General features: G+C 39.4%; 1 protein-coding gene across 2 annotated transcripts in view; it reads right to left on the reverse strand.

Moving 5' to 3' along the window:
* Positions 1–953: 953 nt before the first annotated feature.
* SUGCT (succinyl-CoA:glutarate-CoA transferase) overlaps positions 954–25152 on the reverse strand; it is a 342445-nt gene continuing 318246 nt past the window's right edge. For both annotated transcript variants that reach the window (XM_075142976.1, XM_075142977.1), the window contains one exon: positions 954–1291. In XM_075142976.1, coding sequence (XP_074999077.1) covers positions 1128–1291 — 164 coding nt within the window. In that variant the 3' untranslated portion in view covers positions 954–1127. The remainder of the gene's footprint in view (positions 1292–25152) is intronic.

Raw genomic sequence — 25152 nt, forward strand, 5'->3', positions numbered from 1 at the left:
CATGTCTTCTGTGAGTGAAGTACTGCCAAATTGGATTGTAGAGAAGAAATGGCTCTTCTTTAATCTTTTCCTTACTATTTGTCATGGATCAAATTCTTCCACCTTCTTGCAATGCATTGTGCCTTACTCTTAAGAGCAACCCTACTGCAGGATATAGTATTACTAAATTTGAGGAAGATTTGTCAACTCTCACCATGTTTTAATCATGGGGCTGGGACCGAGTCAAAAGTTTTGCACAGATTTTAACCTGTGTTTTCTCCATAGTGAAAGGTGCATTGAATGGCAACTAGAGTCAGAGATAGGGATCAGTACCTACCCACAGAACCAGACTGAGAAGTCCGGCAAGTTCTGGTATTTGACATTCAGCTTGTGGGTTTGCGTGGATCAATGTTTAATTAACAGTACCCTGGGCCTTTCTGAATAAAATTACAAAAGACTATTCAATCATAGTTTGTCTCTCAACTGGTCTTGGAATAGGCTTGTTTCATAACTGAAGAACTGTGCCAGTTTCAGCTTATTTCTGCTAACATGCTGGGATTGTCATGACCATGCAATGTAATATAAAGACATATCGGTAATTGGGAATACCAGAGAACAGAAGTGAGTTTTGCAATGGTTACTCTACCCATGATCTAAAATAGAGATGAACAAAGAGTTCATGACTGATAATTCTGTTCAAAATCAATCAGATCAACCACCAATTTGTACATAAATGATTTCCTACTAAAATAACTGTATGAGGCAGCTTTCTGCAAGCGGAGAGTCTAGTGTACAGATTTTTAAGGTTCTGCTTCTTTTCACTAACATTATGTCTTTCTGGGGACAAACGTTTATGCAATTACTGTAATTATGATAAGAACTCCATTTCCCATATGAAGTACAGAAAATGAGTAGCCACACAGGACTGTATAATTACATTTACCCCCACCCCGCCCAAGAAAATCTTTCACTCAGACAGTATGAGATTGTTTATTTGAAACATCAGTGTTAAAATCATACAAACACACATGGAAGAAAATTAGGAATTAAATTATGTCTTCTCTTTGAGTCCCATTAGGGGAGCTGAAGGGAGCAAAGAGAGGACAAAGTAATGTGAACTCAGTGTGAAGGAATGTAGCTAATGTTCCTTATCTGACCTCATGCTGAGCCACAGCACCAGCGCGGAGCAGTTCTTCTATGGCATCATCCTCATACCCCAGCATGCCCTTCAGTATCTCCACTGTGTGCTGTCCAACAAGCGGAGGTGGTTTCGGATGTGACACAGTAAATTCACTGTATCTGACACCTGGTCCTGTAAAAAAAGCAGATAGGAAGGAAATTATTTTCAAAAGTTACTGCCCATATTAATATTGGAGTGTCTATGTTAGTTTAAAGGAAAGTATCTCATTTACACAGCATTCTTATCACAGAAATGTTATATTCTGGAATTATAGACTAAAAAAATTCCAGTTCACAAAAATGTTCCAATAAGCCAGTTTTAAGTAGTTCACCCAAACGCAAAATTGCTGAATATTCGTCCAACGTTAAGAAAGTCTTACCCTTGTTCCCAGTGGTATGTATATCGGGGTGCTCTGCGTCATACTACATCATAGGTCTACCACTCTCTGCTAGCTGAATGACAATGCCCAGACAATGCCCAGCCCACACAACGGGATGTGGTGCAGAAATCCCCACACTCTGTCTACAACAGGAGGCAGCACAACCATAAGAACGCAATGAAATGTCATGTTAACACACGATGGGACGATGGGAAGCACCATCTCCAGTTAGCAACAGCTCCAGCACAACTGCCCCGTGGTCCATTACCCTGTGATGATGTAGAACTGACATAATGCTCAGCAAAGATATTTCCAGCTTGTTTTATGTTTTCTATCAAAAATATAGGTAGCAGCAGCTGTAAGAAACTCAGCAATGGTTTATTTACTCTGGCAAGATAATCTCAAAGATGGAAATCACTTAGGGAAGCTGGCAACGAAATGAAGACTTTTATGTTTATTGCAGGTAGTCAGATCTCACTTTTTAGCAATCCTCTGTAGTGAGCTGAACAGAGATTTCAGTATAGTTCCTTGCAGACTAGTAGCTACACCATTACTGCCAGCCTCAGAAGAGAGAATGAGCCACAAATTTACTCTGGGATCAAAACTGAGGTATACACTCAGCGTATGCGTAGAAAGACTCATTGTTTTATAGAGAAATAGAGGACAACAATTTCGCAAATTGTCAGTTGAAAACTTTAATACAAGATTCAAGAACCTTTGATGCTTTGGACAATTGGCAAAAGGATTCCTCTATTCATAGTTATGGTCTTTATTATATCATCAAAAAGAATATACAGAAAAAGTTATACGTAGTTTTGTCTTTGCCTATGATTACAGCTTTACTTAGAAATGCAAAGAAATACATAGGGCATCTTAATAGGCAGAACTGTGTTTGACTTCTTTCTGAAGGAATAGGATGTCAACCAGCATGGGAAATATAGCACAGCAAGAAGTCATCCTATAAGGGCATGAATAGGCAAGTTCACTACTTGAGTTACTACTCATTTGAGCAGAAATGCTGACAAAGATCATGCAGCATTCCAAATTATGCCATTTCTTCAACAGTCTTCATCAGCTATGATCAAATTGTTAATACAGTAAAGGTATCCACCTCCAAGTGGGACAAAATAAGATAAAGGATGCTTAGAAAAACAGTTTACAGTTTTTTTCAAGCTGATTTGGTACATTCCTGATGAATATGCTCCTGGAAGAGGTCAGGTATGGTCCCTGTATTTAAAAAGGAAAGGAGGTTGAATTGGGAAATTATGGACCAAATTTTTTTACTTCAAGTTCCATTAAATACTGGAGCAAATAATCACACTGAAAGTGCTCAGGAGATGAGTAACAGGCAGCATGTATTTGTTAAGAACAAATAGTGTAAGCTCCTGTCTTTCTACCAGGAGAAGGGCTGGAGGTGAGATACATGCCATCTAACTTCAGATGCCAATAGCCTAGATACAGATGTTTAGTTGCTTAGACTCCCTTTGGAGTCATTGCAGATGAAAAGACACACTTACAGTGTAGTTCTTCTAAGACACTGGTAAATGAATAAATCTGGCCAGATGAATTGTGATCACCTATGTTTCTCCATAAAGGAGAGGGTAGACAAGTACCTTAGATGCAGACCTCTACCACCCAGACATTTAAAGTCAGGTGAGATTACCCTCCGACCACTAGGATGCCAGATCAAGATTCTCTGCTATTTTCTATAAACTCACTAAAGAAACATGGTCTAGATAAATCCGAAGCTAGGTGCAATACTGAGAAGGAAATCATATTCAGAGAATTGCTACCTGGGATCTTCTAAAACAGAAGAACATTTCAAGTTCTTCGAGCTCCAGAGCAATCTGTTCAGGATGAAGCACTAATCGGTGTATTTTTAGTGGGTTGGCTGATGGAACTCAGATCATACCTGCTCAGGTTTCTGAGGACTTCAAGCTAAAACTGGCTGTGAAACAGATTTCACAATGACCTGGCTATGCTGGAGAAATGGTCTGATAAAAGAGGGTAAAATTCAATAATGTCAAGGGGAAGGAGCTACATTTAATTATATAAATACATGGCAGGGGACAAATAGCAAGGTAGGAATAGCTAGGGGTTATTCTAGATCACAAAGTGAGGATGAGTGAACAACATCATGCTGTTGCGAAAAAGGCAAGCGTCATACAGAGGTGTACAAACAAGAGAGAAGCCTGCAGGACACATGAAACAATCTTTTTGCTCTAGTTAGAGCTGGCAGGTCACAGCTCTAGCAGTGTGTGGTGTGGGGCCCCCACTGCACAGCCATCTGGAACACCTGAAGAGGTTCTACAGGAACTGAAATGATCAGAGAAAACATAACAAACTGAACAAAGTGGGATCCTGGACCTAAAGAGAAGGGCCAGGGAAAAACATCTTCAGAACTGTCTTCAAAAAAATGTAAAAAATAACCAACAACAACAACAACAAACCCCAAACCACCCAAAAATCCATCCAATCTTTCTGCAAGGAGGAAGTAAATCCTTTTTCATGTCCATGATGAATGAGAAATAATTGATTTAAATTGCAATAAAGGAAACTGAAGTTAGGTACTAGAAAATAAACTTTTATAATGGTAGGGGTAGCAAAATGCTGAAACAGGCCATGTGAGGAGGCTGCGGAGTTCTTATCAATCAGGTCTTTAGGAACAAGAATTATTCTAGCATAGCTGATCCTGTGGCTGATCCCTGGGGCTTGCTGATGGATTAGATGATCTCTCACAGTCCCTTTCACCCACTAATAGTCATGAAAGCTAAGAAACAGGTCACATCAGGGATAACTTTTCTATTAACTTATTCCTCTAATTCTACGCACTTGGAACACAGTTCAATTTTCAGAGGAAATCTCAAGTGAGAGATCAGTACATTTTAAAGGGACAGTACATTTTAAAGGGACAGGTGACATCACTAGGCAGTATTTGTATTAACTTCTCCTCCTAGGACTGACCGAGGGCTGAACTGGTGCTGGTGCAAGCCACTGGAATGATCTATCTGTGCCAACTGAAATGCTTCTGAAGATAATTTCAGAGCAAAAATGCCCCTTAGAGATTAATTAGTCTAGAAATTCAACGTAGCCACAAAACTATTAGGCAATTTCTATTAAAAAAATATAATAATATATAGATATAAAGCAATCTTACTTCAGGTGTGTGTATCTGAGAACTCTTTACACTGAGAAATCAGCAATCCCTCAAAGGAACTAGTTTAGTAGCTATACACTTTTCACTTGCTTGTGCACGTTTTTGCTGCTATAAAAATTGCGTATCTCAAACCCCAGGAGCTTTTGCAGTGATATCAAAAGACACAGAATAAAACCTCTAATGAGAGAAAAACAAAATTGACATTAAGTGTACAACAGGCATAGAATGCTTCACACTTCCCAAAGAAATTAATCTTACAAACTAGAGCATGCTAGAAAATTGCACAGCAATTATAAAACCAGTGTCTTCCTTGAGCTTTTATTGTTTGATGCATAATTCATCATGCTACTTTTCACTTTGATAGAGTTATAAAGTTATCTACATTCATTCAAAGGAGCTACTTGCTAATGATCCATCATTAACGATTCTCTGTTCTTTCCTTGTGTAACTTCTACTTGGCTTCTGTGTCAATTAGGAGGGTGCAAAGCTTGCCAGTCAGGCTTCAGCAATCCCACGCTCCTACAGAACAACCGCTCCCAGAGAGCAACCAGCAGAACGCTATGCAAATGCTAATTAAACACAACTGCCTTATGAGGAAACCATCCCTTGAGGCAGAGAGAGGTGAACTGCTTTAATTAAGGTCAGAAGCATTTGCATGTGGGTGAGTTACAGGGAGCCTTGCAGATGAAAACAGGCCTTTGCTGGGGTAGAAGCAGGGTTACTGGTTGGAGGAGGTGAGACAGCAGTCACCTGTGCATCCTGGCTGTAAGCAGGACACTATACTCAATTAAGCCATGAAGTTAAAGAGCCACGTATGGTCATCTGAAAAAAACAATGAAGGAATGAGTGATAGCTGTGATTTACCTTTGTCCTGTTAAATTAAAAGGAGCCTGTTTCTCTTTTTCCTTTGATTATCATTGCCAGTAAATCAAAGAGCTCTTTCGCCACATTTAAATTCTAAGGCTAATCTTCTTTTATTATTATCATTTTGACTTTGGCACATTGCTAAAATACATGCTGTGCACACCACGTAATGTACAAGAGTTAATAGTGCAACAAGAAATCAAAATTTGTATCAGTTGCAACCACAATGACAACTGTACTAAGATATCTTGAAGACTTCCCTGGTACTTGAACTCAACACCATCATCATCATCATTCTATTTCTTTGGTGCCTATCTACTGTAGTATTGCTAGGCATCAAACTGAGCTATTAGGCTAAGATACACTAAACACATTAAAGTAAAAGAAAAAATGAGATAATACCACTGAAATGGGTCCACAGGAAGGGCCCTCAAGAATGAAATGCCCTTGAACATTCACTCTAAACAGGTGAAACATGCGGCAGTCTTTGCAATGTGTCACTGAGCATTGCTGAGATTTGGGGCTGCAGAAGCAAAGTCAGTTTTCTGCTACAAGTAGCAGAAATTAAAGTTGAATTTGAATGATATTAAAGGTGCAAAGCACAGTATATAAAAGTGGATAAAGGTAATAATCTTTGCTTTGTCCTGACAAATAGCAGTCCCGCAGCATTGTGCAGCAGTCACCGGATAACAATTTTTCTACAGCACAGGTTAGAGCATATTGAAGCAATCTAACTCTCAAACTACATAGAGGGAATCAGGCCTGGGGACAGCCAAGCTCAGGGAAAAAGTCATGATTATTTGTTATTATTCAAGTGGGACAAGGAAAAGAAAGGGAAAGTTTGAGCTAATGTATGTATATACATTCTGCTTGTAACATATCGTCTACATTTGCAAAAAAGAGCAATGAGAAATCCAACACCACTCGTTAGTTAGTTCTACCCCAGCTCACAGTGTAATTTATATACATGTAGGAATCACACGAAAACAAACCAAACACTTGTGCCTCTTCCAATAAAATGGTGTTGCTACATAACAGTTTTGCAATTCCAATGAAATATCACCAACAGTCAACAGCGATGGCCCAGCGCCAATACCTTTGCACCCAGATCCCATATAAGCTACAGGTCAAGTGTTTGGAGCATGCAATCGGCTGGTTATGAAACTGGCCTAAAGGAGGATCAGCAGGAAACAAGCAGTGACTTTTAAGGCAATGAAAAGGAAAACAATACAGAATAAGTCCGCAGGAGGGGCTTCATGGTTGGCATGAAGGATATTTGGCTGTTAGAAGTGATGTGTGCAGGGATGTGTCACCAGGAGTAGACCAGGGAGACTGCATTTTGAGTGTCTGGTCTCTTCTCTTTGGTCCCAGCCATGACTTCTGTCAATCTGTTATTCACAGCTGAGAAGATGGGGTGCCTGAGCACACAGTACAGCCCAGCTTGGCTACACTGCCTTTACACCAGGCTTCTTCCCCTTGATGAAACACAAAGCAGAAAAGTAAACACAGACAAAAAAGCTCATTAAAAAGTCCTGCTAGTACGAGTAATGCACACAGACTTCAAGGAAATCTCCAGAATGAATGATTTGCTCCATCTTAACTGGGGAACTCCCACATTTTTCCATTTTTTACCACATATCTGAAAGTTTGGGAGCTTGGGGACTTTTCAGGAATCTTTTTAATCGCTGGAAAAAATCCTTTCCTTTTGCATTACATTCGAGCTGGTGATTTACCTTTTAAGAAGAACTCGTAACAGATTTGAAAAAAGCAATTAAGGAGATAATATTCAAAGACTTGCTCCTCCTTCCCTCACTGCAGCTTCCACTTCCTCCCCCACTTAGAGCACAGCCACACAAAGTGTTCACTTGGCATCCAGCACAGCTGAGAGGGTGGAAAACTTTGGCAGGATGAACAGGAATGAGTAACTCAAGAGTGGAGAGGATGGACAAACTTTTTCAGATGGTAATAAAAAACAGTAAACCTTGTTCTAGGTGCCATGCAAACACAAATATAAATAAATCAGTAAATAGTAGTAGTAAACAGTAAAATCAGTAGGGCAGTAAATAGTATCAATACTAGAAATATCTACAAGCCATCTGTTTACCTTTTCTCATTTGGCCAATGCTGACTGCCATGGGAGGGCTATGAGGACCGTCCAACATCACAAGAGTCGAGAATGTAAACACTGAAGCATTGTGAGGGGAATGAGTTGACAGGCAGAGCATAAACATAGTTTATGTGTGATAGCCATAGATGGTGTTTAAAAATCAGGCCACTTTTAAACCCACACGTAGGCATTCAAAGCATCCATTACATAATTCTTAAAACCCTTTGCCAAGTACATTTATACAAGTACTTTCTTACCTGAAGCTGCATATATAGAAATGCATTAAAAAACATTTTATGTATTTCCTATCAACCAACATCCTGGATATAATCAGTGTAAATACCACTCAACGTTTATATAATGCTTTACATTTTCAAAGTGTCACCATACTAACTGTACCTAATTAATCTTGCATGACTGCTGGAGTAAAGGAAATCATTTATCAGTCACTCTGGCTGCATATTTGAGAGTAATCCCACATAATTACACTATTCGAATAACGCAGTTTTGCGAGAGGACTCTTGGCACCAAAAAGCTTTAAGAAAGTTGCAGTAAGGTGGTGTCTACTGCTTCCCACGTGTATCACCTCACAACGCTGAAAATTTGGCCTAACTTTTTGTACAGACTCACATGGTCCCACTCCTTCCCGAACCCCCCAAAGACCTTAAGAGAAGATTCAAAGAAAGACAGGAAGGAAGATGACTAGTAAGAATACCCAGAGGTAGCAATTTTAAATAACCGTAAATTCCCTAGGTAATAATCTGTAGTTCCATTTCCTAAGGAAACAAATTTACGTGTCTGTGCTGTCTTTCTAATCATCTGTTTGTCTGCCTTGTCCCTGCCACACACAGTAACTTCTGAACCTGTCAATCTTGACAAAAGTGTAGAAATCCCAAGGAAAATTAAGTTCTTACCAGTGTTGTGAAAATTGGCAACTGCTGAAGGACACACACCCAAATTACTGCCCTGATGACATTAAAATAACCAAAGAACTTAGCTATTCCATATTCTGTTTGGCTGCTATCCTGGTTTCGGCTGGGATAGAGTTAATTTTCTTCCTAGTAGCTGGTATAGTGCTGTGTCTTGGATTTAGAATGAGAATAATGTTGATAACACAGTGATGTTTTAGTTGTTGCTAAGTAGTGCTTATACTAAGTCAAGGACTTTTCAGCTTCCCATGCTCTGCCAGGTACACAAGAAGCTGGGAGGGAGCATAGCCAGGACAGCTGACTCAAACTAGCCAAAGAGATATTCCATACCATATGATGTCATGCTCAATATATAAGCTGGGGGGAGTTGGCCAGGGGGCAGTGATTACTGCTCAGCGACAGGCTGGGCATTGGTCAGTGGGTGGTGAGCAATTGCATTGTGCATCACTTGTTTTGTATATTCTTTCATCATTATTATTATCATTATTTTTTCTTCCTTTGCTGTCCTATTAAACTGTCTTTATCTCAAGCCACAGGTTTTCTTTTTTTTTTTTTCCCTCCAATTCTCTTCCCCCGTCCTACCGGGGGAGGGGGAGGGTGAGTGAGTGGCTGTGTGGTACTTCGTTGCTGACTGGGGTTAAACCACGACAGCTGCAAATGGCTCACCAGTAAGTACAGACACAGCTCTGTAAGAGTCACCTAACACATACTGTCCTTTACTAGGGAGACAAGGCATAAAGGACATGGGGAAAGTTCAGGTTATCATAAGGATTACATATAGGGTTTATAAAGGATGTGATTCTGAAGGAAAACAGTATTTAGTTCCAGTGTTCATGGAACAACTTCTTCTAGGCATCTTTTCTACAGTACTGTGGAAAGTGTATTCAGGCTTGGAAGTCCAAGGCAAGGAAGTTAGAGACTTCTAGTTTAACATAAATTGTTCTTGCAAGAAGGAGCTGAAGAACTAGATGGCAAAGAAGAGTAACTGGGAGAAGCCCTGCAAAACTCAAAAAGGAAAAACCTATAGAGGCAAGCCTAAACTACTGAAAATCCAAGCTAAAAATGTAATTTGTCTCAAGTCATAATCTAATCAATACAAAACTCGATATATAATCCCACCACAGGATGCGGGTTAACCACAGGATGTGTATCTAATGCAGAAATTACAGGGTGAGGCTGCACGGCTTGTGCTACGCAGGAGGTCAGACTATATGATCATAATGGTTGTTTCTGGGCATAAAACATATGAATTTCTGAAATGCCCATAAGCAAAACTGTTTCCACACAACAGGGCTGGGGTTAAGATGGCCTACCTGAACCTCCTCTAATACTTAGGAGGTCAAGCTACATATTGTTTCACGTAGACATCTTTACTGTAAACCCAAAGGTCTTAATTACTATATCTTAAGGAGAGTAATTAGTGAGAAGTGTGCTTCTAGTTTGGAACAAGAAAAATCAAAATGCTACCTGAAATGAGCCTCTTGTAAGGACAGAGAACTGCCTAGTTGCAACACGCTCACATGCTCCTGGAAGCTGAATCATGCGCCAGCTGTGCAGGAAGGTAAGAAGCTCCTCGGGGCCCTCCTACTGAGCCTGGTGAAAACTATTTCCAAGTCCCATGCCTTGTGGTTAGTGTGACCCTGCGTGTTGGAATAAGACAGGCCAGCCAACTCAGAAAGTGTCTGTATCTCCTCAGTACACCAATTTGTCCTTTCCTGTGTCCTGTCTCCGGCTCCAGGTTAGATTCTTTGGCTCTTCAGAGACGCCAAAAGTAATCCTCTTGGCCAGCTGTGCATCAGCAGTGTGGGAGCAGGTGAGCACTTCCTTGCACTTTCGGCAACCAGCTGAAGCCCAGATACCTGAAGTTGATTCTAGTCTCCTAATTCAGGGATGCAAGACAATGTACGCTGAAGAACATACACAGCCTGATCCTAAGCCTGGGTATAATTTTCTCTCTAATCTCTTACTTGCTAAAGTGGCACTTCAGCACTTTGTCAGGCTTTAAGCTTTTTCCAACCAACTGGTAAAAATAACTAAAAATTAAAAACCTTTGGGCCTTCTTTTAACACAAATTAGAAAGAAAATTCAAAATATTCTTCTAACCAACTTTTGAAAATATGTTTATCCCTCCCAAACACCCTGACAAGGTTCACAAGTCTGATCTTCCAGCTCCTAGGGAACATTTTTCTGTGTCCTGTCCTTGAAGTCTTTGTCTAGTTATTTCTGTACCCTTCTGTAAGTGTGGACATCAGAACAGGGCACAGATTATTGCACAGAAGAAAAAGCATTTTTCTATGTCCCCTTTTTATACCTCTAAAGAGCGAAACAGCTCTTTTCAGTACACCTTGTAATGGGAATTTATGTTAAGATGATTATTTGTGATGGCTCCAATCATGCTTCTCTAAGTCTCTTTTCAAAACCAGAGGTGTCTGTTCCACAGGTCTACCTGGCATTCCTGTCTGATGGTATTAAAACCCACTGTAACAGCTCCTTTGGCAGCAATAGTTGGTAGCCAGAATAGAAAGTGAGCTGGGTGGCAAATGGTTCATGACAGAAGCAGTCTATCCCATTGCTTTGCTTTAGTTCCTTAATCTCACCACAACCCATATGTATATTAGTACAGATGATTTATTAATTTATTTAGGATGATTAATGTCTTACGACATCCATCTTAGCCTGTAAGAAAAAGAAACAGAAATGAAAGCCTTCTTCAGTCCACCTGAGGCAGAACTATTTTCAATCACTTCTTAAGACTTCTACATTGACTAATTTTTCCTCAACAATCCCTTGTTTTGGCCAAAGGATTAAGTCTCAAAAGGGGTGTATTGTTATAAAAAGGCAAAGATCAGACATTTAGTTAGATGTCAAATCATGTGTCTGTCATGTGCTGTATGCATATTGCCACGCACATTTGTTCTACACATCTTTAGACTGTTCCTCTGTGGCCACAATACACAGGCATATAATCCTTCACATTTGGAAAATTGAACATCGGTCGATACTTTCTTGCCTGGTTAGTGACCCACACCAAGTAAGTATCTGCTGAGTGAGTATTAAAATAATGGAAAAAGCCATCAGCTGCCGCACAGCCAAGGAAATTCTGGTGGTTGAAATTCTTCAGCACAGACAACAGCCAGGTAACTCTATGTTTGAGCACCATGGAAATATTTGGAACTCGATTCTCAAGCAAGGCATCTGTGATTAAGTAGGGCTGAGCACTACGCACAGCCTGATCATTCTTCCAAAAGCTCTCCCACTCCACCCTCCATTTACTTCTACTGTCCCTTGTGCAGCAGAACGAGGCCAGTTCCAGTGCACAGGGACTTTCCCTGGCAAAAGAAGATGGGAAGGGATTTGATACTTTGTTTTGGATTACTTGAAGAACTGCAAATTACATTTTTAGCTCTTTTTGGGTAAGGTGCCCAGACTCCTTGAGGCATAGGCTACTAAAAATGCTGGCTGAGTTTCGAAAAGCACTGTGCAATCTGGGACGACTCTGTTTTTGAGTGTCATGCTTGAGACGTCTTTAAAGGGGCCCCGTTTCCAGAAAAAGCTGAGGACATCTGAAAATCTTTCTCTTTCAGGATGTCTCAATTTGACTGTGCAGAGACATCTGGTATTCAGAGTAGACAAGAAGAGCGAGTATCCCTTCATTGAGTAGGGGAAAGTAAAACTCTAGACATATAACTCCTTTTAGCAACTTCTTTTTTCCTATTTCCTATTTAAAAACAATCACCAGGTTAATCTTAAGTTCTTTAAAGGGAAAGAGTGCTTAAATTGGAGTCTGGGAGTGGGACTAGAGAGAGGGCACACTGCAGATCAGACTGGTTTTTTCCACCGATCTATAAGTGGCAATTTGATCAATTCTGTCTCGGTGTGAAGGACTGGGAACAGCTTTTTGGCTTTCCATTGTCTGCTGCCAATCCCTGACATGTGATATTCAGCTCATCAGCTTGCAAATATCAAAGCAGTATGGGGCAGGAGAAACAGCCGTTTCAAACCAAGCAGCCTTCAGTTTGGTTTTTGGTTGTGCGGGCATGCCGATGTGAGCGTGGGTATGTCAGTTAAGTATAGGCTGGTTCTGTATCTAAGTTCTCATGGTTTCTAACATTTGCCAGCCTTTACTCTGTCAGAAGGGATTTCAGTGTTGCGTTCTACCCTACAATGGGCAAAAGAGTCAGAAATCATCTCTCCTCGCCCACAAAGACTAGAGTAGGATTAAGAAACAGAAATTTAAGAGTCAGACACACCCATGAAGAGGAATGAGGCACAAGGTTAGGAAGCCATCCAAAGCTCAGTTGCCTATCCCCTTACTAAACTAAACTAAAAAGTCTCTTTTTGTTCAAGAAGATAGCTGAAAAGCTGGGGAACAAAAATTAAAATCAGATTGCAACCAGCCATGCCTAAGCAATATCCCATCTTAAATGTGCGCAGATCAGTTTCATTAAAATATTTCCCCATTCTCTCTTTTTCCACCTCCTAATACTTTGGCTGTTTCCTTTAGCTCCCCTTTAAACTGCAAAGCAAAATGTTTTTACTGACATGGTTTGTAATTTTGAAGCCCTAATCTTAAGCAGCAGGTGCTTAGTTTTAATGGAATTTTTCCATCCCTGAATGTCTGGGAGCATCAGTAGCACCTCCCTCCTACACAGCCCCTCACCTTTGATCCTTTGCCATTTGTACTTGTGGGTTTTCATTTACTGTATTTCTTCTGCTTTCCACAATCTGCTTTTTCACTGCAAACCCTTCGACCTCTCCTCTCCTTTCTTTTACCTCATACGATTGGCAAGTGCTGTCTGCTAAAAATCCTTATAAAATACGAAGGGCCTTGCTTCCTCTGGCCTTGCTATCTCTGGTCTCATTTTCAGCAGCCCTTGTCTACTTTACACTGCACTGGCAATTTAAAAGGGCCTTATAGTGGTTGTAAATATTTGCATCACAAGAACAATTATATTTTAATTGCCAGAGGTCCTAGGGCTTCTCTGCACAAAAAAACTGGAACCAAAATAACAGTTGGTTTTACTTCATACAATTAGTTATTTTGGAGCAAGTCTGTGTGTGGGCACTTTTGTTCCATACTAACAGTTTTTGTTTCCATTTAATTTTAGCTTTTTGGTTAATCTGATTTTAGTTAATTTTCTCTTATAATTTTGTACAGGCATAATCTCAAGCAAAATCCAAGGGAAAAGCATCCACACTCAATTTGCAATGACATATCTAAAAGCGAGGATTAAAAGTAGCTGTGTCAACTCCAGTTTGTGGAAAAAATGGGATTCACATCCTAACGTTAGAATTAGAGATGCTGTAGTAAGTGAATGCCTGCTCTGCCCTGGTGCTGGTAGATTGCTCCCAAACACAGTACAATTTAACAAAGTCTAATCATCAGTTGTTTCTTATATCCAGGAATGCATCTCCCTAGTTTGTGCTTTAGTCTTCCAAGTGTATTTGTATTTGGCTATTAAAGAATAGTTTCTTTTTATCTTCATTTGCCTTTCTATTGTGTATCAGATACACATGCGTATCGGTATATAGCTCTTGCTCAAAAAGCAATGACATACTGCAGAAATGACCATAACCTTATGCCCTAATAACTTGACACGAATTTGATTGAAAACTCTGCCTTTTAAAATATGAATCTGCATTGTGCAGCAGTAAACCACAAGGGCTCACATAGCTTTCTTGTAACTAAATTTTAATTGAGTTTTCCATTCTTAACAAGGCAACCCAATTCCAGAAAGTCATACCAGCCACTTCCTTAATCCACAAAGCTCAGAGGCTATCTTCTACACTGACAGCATGCAAAAATGTTTAATGCTAACACAAATACCTTTCATAGATTATTCTGATTCTCAGGCTGATTTCTAAGCCAGCTGTTCTCTGCCTGATTCAATGTGCAGATTTCATTTTAAAACACAGAATATTCCCTGGTTACCTGCCATATAACTAGATCTTACAGGTGTAGGGCATGTTTGTAATGCTTGTTCATCCACTTGCAGGGAAAAAAATCATAAAATAAAATACTTTGTGTAGCTTTCCTGGATTCTAATGTTTTCTCCCCAACTTTCAGATACTGTATCAACTGAAGAATGCCAGGAATTACTTCATGCTTTATATATGTACCTGTTACGGATTATATTCATTAATTTCAAAGCCAGCTGCTATTTTTGCTTAAAGTAATCTTGTTGGTATACTTTATATATACAAATATATATATATATATATAAAAGAAAATAACTGCTTGCTATGACATACGAACATTTAAATCTACCTTGATTATAGTTCTATTACTGCTTTATTCTTTTTCAAGTAAGTAGGGTAACCACCTTCCTGCTCCTCCTGGGGCTTATTCTCTGTAAAGCAATTTTAAGAAACAAATAACACCAAATACAAAAGAAAATGATAAAATATAAGAAACTCATCAGAAGAAACTAATAGTAAGGTCTAACATAGTACAGACTGCAGAATTGGGAATCCAAAGAGTTGGATTTGGCTCCTTGCTCTATCACTAATCAACTCTGTGATCACAGGCAAATTCCCTTGCCATATCCTTATATTGCCTGTACAGTTGTGTTAGCCTTGCCTATTTAGATCATAAAATGTTAGGGACTGGAGTCGTCTCTTACGATTTGTTTATACAGTGTCTGACACAATGGGCCCCACTTTGTATTGGAATGAAATACAAATAATAATTTTCTGATATCCTGCCTCCCAGGGCTGCTTCAGAGGAATATGAACCACGGTTCCAAGTTATATCTGATAAATTGTGCATTACTCTGTTGTGGGAGAGTGTTCTTTCTAATCCGAAATCCATCTGTCTTGCTGTGCTGCAAGTGATAGTTTCTGGGCAGAGAGCATACTAATTGCAGGATTAAACTCTTAGCTAACTCTTGGGTGGAAACTGTTTCCCATAATGTGGTAGAAAACACATGTTGGTTTCTGTCTGCAGATCCTTGAACATCACAGCCCTGATCTTGACTGGGATATTTAGGTTCTCTATTGAACTATGTCTGTGCAATATAATTCAATTAAGGTTAAATAATAACTAGCTATCAAAAAGTATTATTGAGATTTTAGTGGCTCCAGTACTGCTTAGCCTGGTTTAGTTCCTCTTTGAAGACAGAGACAATTGCGCTGAATGTAATGGATTCTGCACCTTCTCCAAGTAAGTAGCACACAAACTTATAGCTGAAAACCGAACTATAACTTTGGTTAAGTGTCATACGATCGTTTTAATTTTACAAACACACAGAGATTTGAAACTTTTAAAATCTAAAGTACATCTTTGTATATAACATTTCACTATAATATCTCTCATTTCTGTGGATGTGCACATTATTTATTACTCACTGAGGTGAATGACTGACATTATTGATGTGACACAGACCTCATTGGCAAGCTGGCCCCCAACATCTTTTCTTCCCATGCATACACAGAGGGGGCAGATACCAGACTGCCAGACAAAAATGTGGAGAAAATCTTTCAGAAATTATTCTGCTTACGTCTCATCTTCTTAGGGTTTTCCAGTCAAAAGCCATCTTGCTAACAAAATACTAAACTTCCCATATTGTTAAAATGTACTGAAAATGCTGGAGACAACCACAAAGAAAAGCTCGATTGTTAGACAAAGTTACTTGTTGTTTCAATCTAATTTTCATGGTTGTGGTTACAGTGCAACCATGAGACTTCACAGGCAGTACCACCCAATCAAGAGCTCTCCACTATATTTTGCAATATTTGAACCAAATCCGAATGCCAGAAAGCATTAGCAAACCTCAGAGCAAAGTTAGTGGGGGGAATGGGGTGAATGGAGCAGGGTGAGATATGCAGTGGGCTGGGGCAATAGATGCTTTTTAAGCTCAGGGGTTCAGAAAAACAGATCTGTGTTTGGGAAAACACAATTCTTCTAGAGCAAGGGATTAAGTTACCTTCTAACTCCTCTCTGCCCTTATCCTAAGGTGGCCTAACCAATCTCCTGTTACCACAGCAAAGCCTGCCTTTCCAGCTAAGCTATTTCCATATTTCTCTGCTTGGCACTACTCTCTGTTCTCCTTTGCCAACTAACCACACCTGGGCAAACCTTCACCCTTTCACAGAGACTATAAAAGCTAACATAAAAGCAGAAAACCACCCATAGTGGCTCAGTACACCAGACCGATCTCTGACAGTGGTCAAAAGTAGATGCTCTTGAAAGAGTATGAGAATACAGCAGGAACATCCAATATTTCCCCACAATACTTTCCCAGCCTCTAACAATTCACCATCTAGCTCCAGTATCCCACCCTCCTCTTATGCATACTCCCCTATTCTTCACAAATCCCTCTCCCTAGTCTCCCATTAACCAACGCCTACTCTAACATGCTGAGGATAATCACCACAAGGAACTTAATACACCATGAGATAATATATCCCATGTAGCTCAATTACTCATCAACCTTCAATGCTCTTTCTTGTTCCCAAAGCCCACAGCTCCCCACGGCACTTTCCACTGAACCCTAAGCCCTATTCTCCCTCATTCCTTCTCCCACTCCTTCTCCAAAACCTTCTACTGACCTTAAATATTGAATACTCTGAATGCTTGATAGTCTTCACTATTCACATTTTTCCAGTTCCTTCATTAATCAGTGTACTCCCTCATCTATTTCTTACATAGGCTGACCAGTTGCACATTGTAGAGTGAAAGCAATACTTGAGACACAGAGAAAGATTAGCAAGTGCTTCTGACTAAATAGAACATATTTGCTGAATTCTTCCTCTGGATTTGTTAGATCTCTGCAGCTGGGATTTATCCTTAATGATAAGCCAAGTAACCCCGCTTTGCAGCATGCACTGCAACCAACATATTTTAAGCAGGTGTGGGAAAATTCAGCAAAGCACTAATGAATCCTAAAAGTGCTAGCAGAACCTGAATTCATGCTGAAAGATTTAATGTCATTTTAATACATAGGGCGAATTTTTGTAATTTCTGTGTCTGGGTTATCCAGTCTTCTTAGTGGTCGACCACAAACAAAACTAAAACCAGATTCAGATAAAGAAATCAAATAGGGTAGACTTATTTAATTTCACATTATTCAGAACTTTCGGTGGAACTATGTCATTTATGTACATGCAACAGCAATCTTAGGGTACCACAGACTTCTGTATTGGATATGAGAAACAGCCTTTCTCATCAGAGAAATCCAAATGCTGGTTTTTCGGGTGACTCAGAGGAAAGACAGGACCACGGCATCTTTATTCATTCTCCTAGGTCGCCCAACAGGAGTGGGCTCTTTTACATAAAAAGTCTAGATACTCAGCTTCTTAAGTATGGCCCTATGACAAGTTAATTCAGGTGAGCATATGCTTCCCCTCCATATCTATTCCCAACCAGCTTTGACTCCTAGCGTGACTAGAGAGAAATAAGGCCACAGTTTTCACAAATGACTGAGTAGGAACTCGGGATGCTTTTACTTTTGGATCTGAGCTGCTTGTGGTAGTCCTAATTTAAAGAAAGTGCACTCTCTGAAGTTCAGTCTTTAATGCATCTTCAGCTGGGTAACCAAAATAAAAAATCAAATCACTTATCAACTTTGAAAAGTTCATCTTAATTAGTATTTTTGTGCTCTAGCTGTCCTCTTTTGTAAAGCCTTCTGAATCCTTTTGAAAATGTTATACAATGTCAGACCAAATTCTATTAAAATAATTATGTCCTGCTTGGTTTATAGACGCAGCAGACGTGGAGAACACACTTCTACTTTATATGGTTTGCTTTCCGTGACATGTGGAAGCTGCTGTTGAAATCAATGGCAAATGACAGCACGCAAATAATCCTTACATCTGTGTACAAGCAAACCCACAAGTTTCACAGAAGCTGCTCACATTGGATGTTTTTAGAGTGAGAAAGACAGAAAGGAAAATCACGTTATTTTTCATTAGTTTTAATTAAAGCAGTGGATGATTTCCTTACTCCCATTCATACTGAAGTATATTTTACAACTTGAACAGTTAACAGTATTCAGATCCAGTTTTTAAATTAAGCTTTGACTCTCGCTATCCACCACATTTAATTAAAAGACCATAAATAGTGCAGCTTTCAAATAAAAGGTTTAGTACACGATTCAACAAATATTTAATCCTTTAAGTACAGTGTAAAGTCAATGTAAAGGATTGAAAAAAGGATTTAGGAACCAACATATTTTGATGAATCTGGGCTATCTTTAAGATTTTCTGAGCATTTTAGAAATAAGGTCCCTTTCTGAGAGGCCACAAACTGATAACCGAGGGAAAGTAAACCACTGATCACTTAAAAATCTTTCTTTTGTTATTTCTGGATAAAAATCACAATGAAGATACACAAATAATGTGCTATTTTCCTTACAAGTTAGCACCAAATTAACAATAACCTTTCAGGGAGAAACTATAGTTACAGGAAAGCTCTTAAGAAAGGAAGGAAAAAAAGGGGGGAAAGGAGAGAGCAACTGTGAATGTGGAAAAATAAAGGAAGAAAATGCTATTAAGCTTTTAGAAGAACTGCTTAAGTTCATCCACATCTGAATCTTGATCCAGATATGTCAAAATCAATAGTAATAATGGTACTATGATCGTGTGGAAAAATTCTTTGCCTGCACTATAGCACTGTAGCATAGGAATGGGAATACACTGAAATCAGCCTCTTTCCAAGATTCGGAAATTTTAAATTAAGTGATAGAAACACAGGAGGTCTGAGGTTTATTAGAAGACTGAACTGCAAGGTGTGATAGTTCCCTTAAGTGCAAATCAAATACTGTCTGTGATACAGTAACATGCTCTTTAGAATTGTTAAAAAAGAGGAAAAAAAGGGAAGAAAAACCCTACAGAATTGTAACACATTGTGCATAAGAATGAGTACTTGTAAAAAACAATGTTCTATGTGATGAATTCACTACCAGTTGTTAGTCTTGCACTTCCAGTATAACTGTGAGTATTTCGCACTCATTAGCGGTGTAAATTTCAAACAGAGTTTGGAGAAGAAATAAATTCCATACCAGAACATCTAGATTTCCATTTCAACCGCTTACATGTGGATGAGCATCCTATTTATACATACAGATATACTGATGCAATATAAGATATACTGCAATGAACTTGCATTCATACAATGAGATGTTTACAAGATATATATATACTTACATAGCACGCATACAGTCACTTCCATTAATAAGACTGTGAGGTTTTCAGATGCTTACTGTCCACGTGAAGGGTATAATTACAAAAGCAGGCACATGGTTTCAGGTTGCTTCCTTCTAACAAAAGCCTGACTCTTATGAAATGACATCTTTGACATTCCCAGTACAAATCTAATGGGGAACAACCATTGGATACAGAGCCATAAAATTCTAGCACTTTCACTAACTTGCTCTACAGCTTTACGTAAAGTAGTTACTCTGTGTTGTTGTGAACAAGCAAACCATTTCAGCGTGTGCTTAAATGACCCAATCTCCTCAGCTGTAACGCAGTGATAATGGTATTTGCTGACTTAATTCTTAGGATATTGTGAAGACCTAGGTAACAGTTGCTTGGAGCGCTGAAATTGTAGAGCAGTAACTAGTGTTGTAACCACTACGACTATTAAACTTTCCTTAGAACAATGATGCTAAACCTTTTCTATAACGCATGCCAATATGCCTGGCTGCAACAGACTTAAGAACTTCACACTTAGTGGGCATGTTCCCTTCATGGTGTGTGTCCCTGTCAGTCCTGATCTCCTTGCTGTCCACAATCAGGAACCTGGCTAGGCATGGCATTGTCTGCTTCCCACTAACACATCCTCTTTTCTTTCCAAAAGAAACTACGGCAGGGGAGAGCAAGGGACAATGAGAGTCCAGATCACAGAGAGTGGGGATGTTTAGCCAGCTGGATCTGTGAGCTGTGAAGGTCCCTGGGTTGCACACAACAGACCCACGGAGACCAGACATAAAGAGCAGGAGAAGACGCAGTGAGAGACCGGAGCCTGGAACATGTCATTGCTCCTCCTCAATGAGGAGAGCATGGCCCAGTGATGAGTAGGTACTCAAGGACTGCAGCATATGAAATTCATTTATTGCGAACTTAGAGAAATTGTTCTTTGTCCCTGTGAAACAGGGATAATAGTTTTTAAGTGGTTCTCAAGACGTTAAGGTTTATGATTTTATCTATTGTTTTGATGCATGGTAATAGACCCATTGAAGTCTTAGGCAAATAGGAGCTGTATTTTCCAATTAAATTTATGCAAAAAATTTGAACGTTGGTACAAACGAGAAGTCAAGCTTACGTTTTAATTTTGTATGAGTTAAAGTAATTACTGCTTGAGAAAAAAATGAAAGAGACTGCTATGATTACTAAGGGCGTACTGCAATACCAGCATGGACACTTAACTTCCTTCCTTATTTAAAAGAAAGAGAAGAGCAAGGCCACTTTTTCAGCTTCTATGACATGGCCCAGAAGGCATTAACCTTCTCCTGTAGAACCACATTTCTAAGAGAAAATGGGACTTTATTACCCATACCCACTGAAAGTGCTAAAATATTTAGAGACAAGTGAAACTGCTATCTCTGTGATGCAGGTACCTAGTCAGGTACCTGCCTATTACCTACCTACTGGACCAGAACAGAGTCCTTGAAGAGATTTTACGCAAATAACCTACAATTGCTTTCAGAAGGATACGACTTAAGAACTTTGAGAAAAGGCTTTTAGCAATTCAGATCTCAATGGCAGTATTTTTGTCTGTCATACGTGCCTTGAGGTGAAAAACAGATCACGTTTATAAATGGTCTAATCATCATGTTTCAATTAACACCTTTTTTAGCACAACTTACTGTCCTTGTCTCAGTTTCCTCTCAACATACAGATGATAGATCCTGAAAAGGATCAAATATTTTACAGTCTTCCAAAGGGCACCGTGTACAAAGGATGAGATACTGCAAGTAGAGAAAATGAACCTTCATTTTAGCAGAGAGTGTGCCTTTAAGGCATTAATAACAAATGCTAAAACACCAACAGGAAACTTTTCCAAACTGGTTATGATTAGCTGTTCTAATTCTGTATACTGCCCCGAGGAATTTGAACACCCATTGAAACCAAGGATCTTCCTTTACACAAGGAGACATAAAACATAATCCCATCGACTTTAAGGCAAGTAACTTCCAAGGGATTTGCTACAGCGATTTATTTGCAACAGGTTTGCTGCAATAATAACTTTTCACTGCAAGTACACAATGTCTGTCTTTCGCAAAATACTTCCACTTCATTTTCCATCAGAGGGCCACCAATCCTTCGTGCCAGGATCTACTTCCATAATCCTTGCTGCTTTTACTGACAAATGTAATAAACTACAGGATGCAAAACTCTGGAAGCCTACTGGGATTTATTTTCCTTTTTTTTTTTCCTTGACAAGCTTTACAGAGTAGCACTTCTGAGACATGCTCATGTGCTATAAACCTAATCCTTAGCAATTTCCTCTTTTCTCAAATAACCCAAATATTTTATGAATAGTGAAGGATTTCCTTTATCAGACAACACTTGCTTTTTTTTGCATGTGAGTTGTTCCCAAGGAAATACACTTTGAAGCAATTGGATGTTCTCAGGTTGACATTCAGAAGATACACTCCTAAGGAAACATGTAAAACTTGACTAAGAAGAAGGTGTCCTGGAGTTTAAAGGCAGTACAAGCAGTGAGAGAACTGAGGCTAAACCTGATGGGACTTGAGATCAAGGAAGCCTCGTTTTTTCTAACCCCACCGCAGCGGGCATTTCAGTGCTACTTTCTATGCCCATCTCTGTAAAAGATTTGCTTTTCTACTGCGGCAAATCACACCTGGATTGATTTTTCAGAGTTGATGAGCCAGTGAGGTCACACAGGCTTCTGATATTTTCTATTCTTAGTCCTCTTCTCCCCAAAACGTGGGTGAAGCCCACCATTCCATCTGTAACAGAAGGTTTTGCCATTTTCGTAGAACAACCATGCTTATGTGCCTGTCTTCTTCAGTTAGGCCTGCATCTCTGCCTCCCTTCTCTAAATCGACCCCATCCTTTGGCTGCTGTAGTTTTAGTTGGCAAGTGTGTTAGTGCACACACACACATATGCCTACAGTGATATCAAGTATCCTTGTGGAAACAATTCCTCAATGCAAATTTTACTATAGCACTGATTCATCTGCTAAAAATTCTGATTTTTGCTGCAGAAAGAGCAGTACGACCGGAATACAGCTCTTAATGAAAAAGCCAGCACACTGGTTCCTATCACCTTCCTGCTCCCCACATAACGGCTGCAATCACAACTCTACCTCATCCTTCTGCTGCTGAGAGACACCCTTGATTTGCCTGGGAAGTGGGGAATAGGGCAATGTAAGTACAACTACTCCATTATTTCTTGTTTATTCTAAAAGGACCAATAAAGGGATAAACACAAATCTTGGCTGAAACAACTGTGAGGAAAAATGGTTGAGGATTTTTTTGACATTTGGTTACCTACAGGAAGTCTTAAGATATAGTCTAAAACTCATTCCTCAGCAAGAAGAAAAACTGCTCAAAATTTCCTTAAACTGACAAGCAACATTTAAGAAATTAATCAAATTTAAGTAATTTTCATTTTGCTACACATCCAGCTCCAAATCAAATATTACAGGAGCATTGAAATTCTCAAGAAAATGCCCCATAAGGCATGGAAAACAATTAGCGGGCAAAGAAGGAGAAGTATTCAGTACACCCCTCACCCTAGAAGTCCAAGCCAATTACAGTAGAAATAGTCAGTGATTCAGCACAAAGGTTCCTTGGCAGACTAGTGAGGAAAAGGCAAGACTCCAGCTGGGTCACTCGGAGAAAAAAAATGCAGTAGTGCATCATAAGAGCAGGATTTGAGTTTGCAGCCCTTAAAAAGGGGGACATTTAATTCAGTTCATGTAATTCCTAAAAGGATCTTCTTTGTTTATATTTGCTTCTCAAAAACACAAACCTAAAGTTTCCATTCAAAGTGGTTTGTTATCATAGGGTCACACAGTTCTGCAACCATCAAGGGTCTCTCCCACAGCTCAACTCAAAGAATGATGCATTCCTGGAGGGGTGGACTCTGATCACTCTGGGAAGGCCAGAGTGCAAACCAAAATTTCACCATCAGGGATTCTGTCATGAGTTTTCCTAAAAGAAAGAGTGGAGTCAAAGAGAGGAGCTTCAGGTAACTGCTCTGGGTAGCATGTTGAAGGAGTCTTTAATTTAATTCATAGAAGAAATAATCAGAAAAGGAAGCTTGGGGTTTCTTTGTTGTTTTTTTTTTTTCTTTTTTTTTCTGACAGGGGAGCCAAAACTTTGGTTATTGTCAAAGACGAGACAGGATGAAACACAGACCTTCTATCTGCCCCAGGCTGATCACTCTTCAGTTCTTGAGTATGGACGAACCATTCTTAAAATGAATCTGGAGAGGGATAGAGATTAGAAAAAACAGATAATGGAGAAGATAAAATAGGGGAAGAAGGACAAAAAGCGGAGAGTACAGAGCTATGGAGGCAAAAAAAGGAGCTGAACGGTTAGAGCAGAAAATAATACAGAAAGCAGAAGGAGCAGAGGAGAGTTTGATGTTAAAAGTGATGAAAAGGTAACTGAGATGCTTATCAATGAGATTCAGAAGAAATGCTGTGAGAGCAAGAAGATGGCAGATACGAAGCAGAGTCATCACTTGCAGCTGAGGAAGTTCATATGATCACAAGGATTTTTCATAATGTGCTCGGCCAACTGTGGCTGACTCCGTGAATAATGCAGTTAGGAACAGGGGTGAAATAACCGAGCTAAGGGACAGTGTGATAGGAGCCAACAGCTGATTTGACAAAAGACAGCAAAAAGAAGAAAAGCTAATTTGAATGGATTGTGTCTGAAAAAAGTCACCTGCATGGGCTTGAGCTTCACTGATGGACAGCATGATAAAGAAAAGGAAAGCAACTTCAAGATAGATTCTCAACTTCCTCTGCAATCAAAAGATCTCGTCCAAGAAGAACAGCTTTTAGCAATGAATTTCTCTTAAAGATAAAGCTGCAGACAGTAAAAAATATATCCTTTAGGAATATTTAAAAAGCATATGTATGTATGATCTTATTTGCTTAAAAATAAAAAGATGAAGTTAAAAAAAAGCTTTTGCTGTTTTTAAAAAAAACCAAACCTCCATGTCTTCTAATCCTTTTCATGATAATAGAACCACAACATACCACAATACAAATACTGTTCATGCAAAACCATTGTCCTTACAGTGATACCAATGGTGCCAGAAGTGTGAGGTTCATAAATTTTACTGTACAGCTGGAAGAGTATGTGCATATGTTACTGTTCCACAGCACTCATATAAAACATTTAGAAAATAATCATTTTAAGGTGATACTGTCAATTTTTAAATAACGCTAGATCTCTTTTTTTTTCCCATAGTATTGTTTCAGATAACACCTGGCAATACCATAATTGAAAGAGAACAAGGGATTTATTTCCTACTGCTCCAACACAGACTGCCTTCAGAAAGCAGGTTGCACAAGGGCTTTCAGATGAGGTTGGAGGTTTTCAAGACTCCACCAGACAAAGCCCCAAGTG

Source organism: Calonectris borealis, chromosome 2, assembly GCF_964195595.1.
Source record: "Calonectris borealis chromosome 2, bCalBor7.hap1.2, whole genome shotgun sequence".
Taxonomy (NCBI): Eukaryota; Metazoa; Chordata; class Aves; order Procellariiformes; family Procellariidae; genus Calonectris; species Calonectris borealis.